The 7,500-nt window shown below is 38.8% G+C and overlaps 1 protein-coding gene across 5 annotated transcripts in view; it reads right to left on the bottom strand.

Annotated features, from left to right (window-relative positions):
• LOC115223136 (protein unc-13 homolog B-like) overlaps positions 1–7,500 on the bottom strand; it is a 201,774-nt gene that overhangs the window by 73,795 nt on the left and 120,479 nt on the right. For all 5 annotated transcript variants that reach the window (XM_036512227.1, XM_036512231.1, XM_036512228.1 and 2 more), the window contains 3 exons: positions 5,612–5,753; positions 4,387–4,428; positions 586–713 (listed from right to left, as the gene is read on the bottom strand). In XM_036512227.1, coding sequence (XP_036368120.1) covers positions 586–713; positions 4,387–4,428; positions 5,612–5,753 — 312 coding nt within the window. The remainder of the gene's footprint in view (positions 1–585; positions 714–4,386; positions 4,429–5,611; positions 5,754–7,500) is intronic.

Here is a 7,500-nt window from a genome sequence, read left to right as displayed (position 1 = left end):
GATGTAATCGACTTAACCCCTTTGCCTGTCCTTGTTTGTCCCTTCTATGTTTAGCCCCTTGTGGGCAATAAAGAAATAAAATATACAGGTAAGGCAAATTAAGAAATTCTATTGAAGATGACACACTTCTTACATTTAAAATTATGTGTACAAATATACAGTCTTAAACTTTCAATTTTTATGAAATTGTTTTCACAGAAAATATGAGAAACGCTTCATGTTTTCCCCACAATTCATGGCTCTGCCTATATATTTAAAGCAGTTCATGTGGGTGAGCTGGTGTTTTGCATGCCAACCCCATTCGACCCTTTGGCTATCATCGACCCCCTAAAATTCCTTACTGACCCTTAGAGGGTCCCTTGGACCCCCTTTGGCAACCCTTGGTCTACAGCAAGAAATGTTCTCCATGACAAAACACAGTGAATGGCTTTTTTTGTGTGTTCAAATATGCCCCAAGAATATGCCCCAAGCATATTTGAACTAGTATTGAACCAGGAGCCAAGTGGTTGAAAAGCAAGTTTCTTACCACACAGCCATGATGGACATAAAAACAAAAACAAGCAAACAAAAGAAAACAATATTTACCTAAATTATACCAGACATCCATTTCTCCACTGAGTGTTCGAACTTCAATGATTGTCTGTCCCAAGAAATCATCTGATTCCCTGGTCAGCTTTTGCCTCAGTTTTGATTTCAGATCATTATCTTCATCCCTAAAATAATACACAAAACAAAAAAAAACACACACACAAAAAAAGTTAAAAGAAATGTTTAAAACAAAATCCAGGTCTCAATAATAAGGTTTTGATTCTTTCAAATCAAGGACAATACAGAATTATTTCCCCTAATCTAAGTACTATTTGACACTAGCGCTAAACAAACATTTATTGTGTGTGTGTGTGTATGTGTTCATTTTTTTGCTTTTAATTATCTAAATTCTTCCTTTGAAGAAAGAGCTGGTTTCTAACAAAGATACGCAGCTCCAATGAAAACAATGTCACATTTTAAACTTGAGAAAAGTCTCACATAGTTCTACTGTTCTACTTACAGATTGTATTAGTAATGTACAAGTCAGCAGATTTCATTTTTCTGATAATCCAAGCGCATCCAGGCTGACAGTTAGGCATTTACTTTTAAAACCAAGTGCACCAATTATTTTTGGTATTGATGTGAATTTGTAATCTGAATATAAAAACTGGAGGTTTCGAAGCTGTTGTCCATAGTTATCTGCTTTTTCTTTGATTTTCAAAGAGATATTCACATCATCAGGACAGCTGACCTCTATGATGGTACATGCTTTGTTTGTTTCCTAATTTGTGTGTGGTGTGTGTGTGTGTGAAAGAGAGGTCACTCTTAGTGTAACAGGTAACATGTAACCCATGATGGACTGTTGCATGGTCAGGCCATCAGCGACTGAACCAGCAACACTACCAAGCCTTCTTGGTGAGGAGGGTGATTTTGTTGAACACCCTGCCAGATGAAAAACAAAACTTATCAAAAAAAACCATCGAATGGTGCCCTTTTATGTTCCACTGCCACGGAAGCTAGTTAGCCACTCTGTCAATGATCACCCTCGTATGGTGCTCTTTTGGTGCTCTTTGCACCCCGCTAGTACAGATGCCAGTCGTCAAATTTGATTTTTGCTTATTTATTCCCATTGTTTTGAATTAATCATGCATTATTTTCTGGCTTCAATATTTTAATAATGTGATTGTTTTTTTTTAGAATGACATTGTAGGGTAGGTGTGAAAAGCAAGATCTGGTCAGTTTGAACATAAAACAGGTAAAATATCTGAACCAGATATGGCCAGTTTAAATCCTGAACGGTTAAATATGTGTACAATTTTATAAAATTTTATCACCTAACTCCATTTTCTAGAGAAGGAAAGAACCAACATGATAAAGTAAATATAGTCTAAAGTAAATCTCTATTAGTTTAAGCATTTTTAGAATTTTCTTTTTATAAAAATCATAAATACTAGTCTTAATAGTTTACATGAATGAGTATTTCACAGATAATTGTACCCTTAATATAACCTTTGGGTAGAATCACTATAGCGTACCAAGTGTGTGTGTGTGTGTGTATGTGTGTGTGTATAAATGGCCAATATCATATGGAAGTCAAATGGAAAAATGAATCTACCTTCATATCTCACACCTCCTAATTTTATGACACACACACACACACACACATTCTCAATTCCTCTGTCTACACAAGCTCTGTAGTGACAACCATGACTTTGAGACTCAGTCTCAACTCATGGCTTGCCACTTTATCTTGCGTGGATATCCCCTCACCACTATCCACACCGCCCTTGCCAGAGCACATTCCATGGACCGCGCATCCGCTCTCTCCCCCTGAACCTGCCCTCTGTTTCCCCTCAACTACCACCCCACCAATCTACCTTTCCAACACACCATTCTCCAAGCCTTCCGGTGACTCCAGACCGACCCCCTCCACTTTGCACATCTTCCCAAACCAACCCCTCCCCTCTTTCAAATGAGCCCACAACCTAAATGACCTCTTGGTCCTCAGCTTCTTCTTTAACTCAACCTCCCAAACCGGCTCATTCCCCTGCTGCTACACTTGCCCTTAACTCTCCAACACCACCCTCCTCACCGGCACCCATCATCGACCCTGTCACATCATTGACTTCTTCACCTGCACTTCTACCAATGTCATCTACTGCATCTCCTGCTCTCTCAGCCCTTCTCTATACATCAGACAAATGGGATGCCACTTGGCTGACCAGTTCACAGAACACCTCTGAGATATCTGACTTGTCAATGACATCCTGGTCTCGTGCCATTCTTTGCAACAACTGTCCGTGTTCGGATTGTCCTTGCACAGGGGCCATCCAGACTCCTATTTGTGCTGTGAGCCTGTTTGCCACATGGGCTCAACTCTCCTCCCCTCGCCTCTCTCCCCCTCACACCTACTTCTTCCCACCCACTTCTCCTCTCTTGCTCTGACTTCTACTTCTTCTCTTCACTTCTACCCACATTCTCCTTCTCCCCCTTCATCATCACACCTCCCTACACATTCCAACTCCACTTTCCCGACCCACCCCACCCCTTACCACCACTCCTATATACCCTACCCTCAGCCTAACCCACACCTTGCTTTCCCCACTCTTGCCTCCCCGACCTCCCAACAGCATCACACCACGCCATTGCACCACCATACCACACAACACATCACATCACACCACCATGCAAATGCTAGCACTGACCACTTCCCTGCCCCACATCTTCACACCTACATATACACACACACACATGTCAAGGTCACCAGCCCTCTTTCACATGCACATACATACTCTCTTATACACACGTACATGCACCTTCGTTTTGGGATCACCACTACTTTATTATCTCCCCATCTTCCTAGCTCTCCTGTGTGACCCTTCTGTCTGGCATTCTCTCCTTGTTTCTCTCTGTGTTCCTTTCCGTGGAAGAGAGTGGGCTCGAAATGTTAATGACTTTTTCACTTCTGAGCATTAAACTAATACGTTTGTTTGTTATCTATACCACCTGTCTTCCTCTTATATGTTTTTGTGAATTCTCCCTATATATATATAGGTATACATACATATATAGATATATATACATATACATAGATATATACACATATATACATACACATATATATCTGCAAACACTCACACATACAGAACTACCCACTGAATGTATAACAGTGTAAGTGGCTGAATATTCCACAGACACTTGTACCTTTAGTGTAATTTTCAGGCAGAATCACAACAAGATCATAAGTGACATAACTGACCCTTTGAATTCCTGGTACAATCCATCTGCAGAAGCATCTAGAATATCCACCAACTTAATTTCTCTTATTAGGATTAGATCAACTTGAACTTAAGGTGTAAGACACTTGCTGAAGTTGCCAGGCTATGAGATCAAAGCCAAGATCTTGAAATTATGAACAGAAATTCTTAATCATTCATCCATACAACTATAAACATGCAGCTTATACTACAGAACATTTCCTCAAACAATTATTAACTGGAAATGCCCCATAAATTCACCACATTCTGCTGAACCTGTTTCTTCCCATACTCATGTCAAATAGCACTGATTCTAATCAAAGAAAATTGAGAATTTAGATTCACAATGAAGCATGATACCCAAACAGATATTCATGCTGTTTATTCTAACACATGGACAAGCATTAAAAAATGCTTTTAGAAAGTGACTTTAGAGAACAATAGTATTGTTAGTTTAAGTTCTTTGTTGGGAAGATATTTAAGTGATTGAAAGTAAAGCTTGTTGTGAAGATATCGTATTGCAGTTGAAGGCTATATTTTTCTATAAAGATATCTAGTAGCAAGTGGAAGTGTATTTTCTTGTAAAAATGCCTGTACTTACCAAACTCTGACCTTGATTCTGTCTGAAGAATTGTGGCATTCACTGCAAAAGAAAACAAACACAAATATAAGATGATGATGTTGAGGGTAATGAAGAGGAGAAAAGAGAACAATATTCTGTGTTTTGTCAGTAAACAGGCCAGAACTGGCAATCTGTCGGTTATGACAATGAGGGTTCCAGTTAATCCAATCAACAGAACAGCCTGCTAATGAAATTAATGAGCAAGTGACTGAGTACTCCACAGACACATGTACTCTTGAATTGCAGGTACAACACAGTTTTATATTTAAAAGATAAGGAATTATGTTCATTATTTACGTTTGATGGATATGTTATTATTATTATTATTATTATTCAGGTCACTGCTTTGAATCGAACTTGGAATCTTGGGGTTAGTAGCCTGTGCTCTTAACCACTATCCCAATGCCTGTGGGCAATCATGGACTGAATTTTAGGGGCTTATAAATCTAATATTTTCCTATCCTTCCTTAATACTAAAAAACAGAAAAAGAAAAAAGAAAATCTAAACAAATTTAGTAAACAAATTCAAAGACAAAAACAAAAATATATATAGGTGTGGTTGTGTGGTAAGAAGCTTGCTTCACAACCACATGGTTCCAGGTTCAGTTCCACTGCATGACACCTTGGGCAAGTGTCTTCTACTATAGCCTCAGGCCAACCAAAGTCTTGTGAGTGGATTTGGAAGATGGAAACTGAAAGAAGCCCATTGTATACATATATATATATATATACACACACACATGTATTTTAATGGGGGACACCGGTTTATGGGGCTGCATTGGGATTTCTTCCATAAGGAGTTTGGCCTTAAGAGGTCTTAGGCCAACAGGTTTTGGAGTCTGATGATATGCTGTAAGGCCAAACTCCTTATGGACGGGAAACCCAAGGTAACCCCATAAACTGGCATCCCCCCTATTAAAATCTTTGAGTGTGCTTCTTCACTGGATTTATGTTTCCTACAAAAAATATGTGTGTGTGTGTGTGTGTGTGTTTCTTTGTGTCTGTGTTCGTCTCCCCATCACTGCTTGACAACTGGTGGTGGCATGTTTACATCTCTGTAACTTAGCGGTTTGACAAAAAGAGACCAACAGAATAAATACTAAGCTTTAAAAAATAAGTCCTTCAAGGTGGTGGCTCCAGCATGGCTGTAGTCAAATGACAGAAACAAGCACAAGAATAAAAGAATAGAAGAATATATACTTACAAATAGAATTTTTCAGTCCAAACAGGATTTAGGTCTTGAGGCACTGTCTTAGTCCGTTTCTTTACTTTTCCTACTTGCACAGTAACATAAGGATCACTAGTGCCAGTTTTGTCTTTTCCTATAAGGCCCTGAGCACAAATAACTGAAAGAGAAAGGAAAATAATAATAAAGGAAGGATATAATACATTAGGATATAATACAAGGTGGTGAGCTGGCAGACACGTTAGCGCACCGGGCGAAGTGCCTAGCGGTATTTTGTCTGTCGTTATGTTCTGAGTTCAAATTCCACCGAGGTCAACTTTGCCTTTCATCCTTTCGGGATCGATAAATAAAGTACCAGTTTCGCACTGGGGTCGATATAATCGACTCAATCCCTTCGTCTGTCCTTGTTTGTCCCCTCTATGTTTAGCCCCTTCTGGGCAATAAGGAAATATATATAAAAATAAATACATTAGGATGGTCGATATTAGAGAAGAAGGAAAGGCTAATTTGCAAGCATTTCTGTAGCATTTGTAACAACGTCGATACATTGTAACATAACATAATAGAATGTAACACAATATAACAAGTCAACATTAAATAATTAGCGTTGTGCATTGACAGAAATTATGTTTGCTCCAACAACTGTATTGTTAATAGCTGGAATTTGTATTATTAGTTTAGTTGTCTCGTTGGTGGGTAAAAAGAATAGGATGCTTCTGTTGTGTTTAAATATTCAAAAGTTAATAATACTGAAAGGAGGTATCTACGTGTCTATGTGTGCCCGGAGAGGGGCGGTGCAGTGGTGCGGTGGTGGGAATGGTTACAATGCAAAGGAAGGGCCAAAGAAGATATATTGGTTGGCTTATCACAGAAATGATTGGCCCTTCCACCAATAAATAGTAAATAAGGACTTATGAGATCACGAGGGAGTCTCTATGTGGTCGCTTGACTTGCTAGAAATAACAGGCATATCTATTTCTTTACTTCTTTTTTTCTATTTCACTGAACGACACACAATCACTGTTTTAAAAACACAAGCACACTGTAGATAGATCTTAGGCAAACTGCGTGGATGAGTCCGACAGAAACAGATTTTCTTCCATCAGATGCTCTTCCTGTCACCAACCCTCTCACCCGTTTCCAAGCAAAGGTCAACAAGTACAAAAGTTGTTACCTTCCATTTCTGTTTATTTCTTGGAATGTAGAAGAAAAAAAAATTCATGGCAGGAATGTGCCAAAAGATTTTCACACATGAAGAAATAAGTGTGAATTGAATAATTACACCTTTACACACACACAAATTGAAGTGAAGAAGAAATCCATAAAATATGTAGTAGTAGTAGTAGTAGTAGTATAGTAATAATAAGCTTAATAATAATAAAAATAAAAAATAATAATAATAATGATAATAATAATAATAATAATGATGATAATTAGTTTAGTTGTCGCAGGAGTGGCTGTGTGGTAAGTAGCTTGCTAACCAACCACATGGTTCCGGGTTCAGTCACACTGCGTGGCATCTTGGGCAAGTGTCTTCTGCTATAGCTCCGGGCCGACCAATGCCTTGTGAGTGGATTTGGTAGACGGAAACTGAAAGAAGCCTGTCGTATATATGTATATATATATATAAGTGTGTGTGTATATGTTTGTGTGTCTGTGTCTGTGTTTGTCCCCCTAGCATTGCTTGACAACCGATGCTGGTGTGTTTACGTCCCTGTCACTTAGCGGTTCGGCAAAAGAGACCGATAGAATAAGTACTGGGCTTACAAAGAATAAGTCCCGGGGTTGATTTGCTCGACTAAAGGCGGTGCTCCAGCATGGCCGCAGTCAAATGACTGAAACAAGTAAAAGAGTAAAAGAGAGAATAATAATAATAATGATGATGATGATGATGATGATGATGATGA

This window comes from Octopus sinensis, linkage group LG22 (genome assembly GCF_006345805.1).
Source record: "Octopus sinensis linkage group LG22, ASM634580v1, whole genome shotgun sequence".
NCBI classification, from domain to species: Eukaryota; Metazoa; Mollusca; class Cephalopoda; order Octopoda; family Octopodidae; genus Octopus; species Octopus sinensis.
This window is presented reverse-complemented; position numbering and strand designations above follow the sequence as displayed.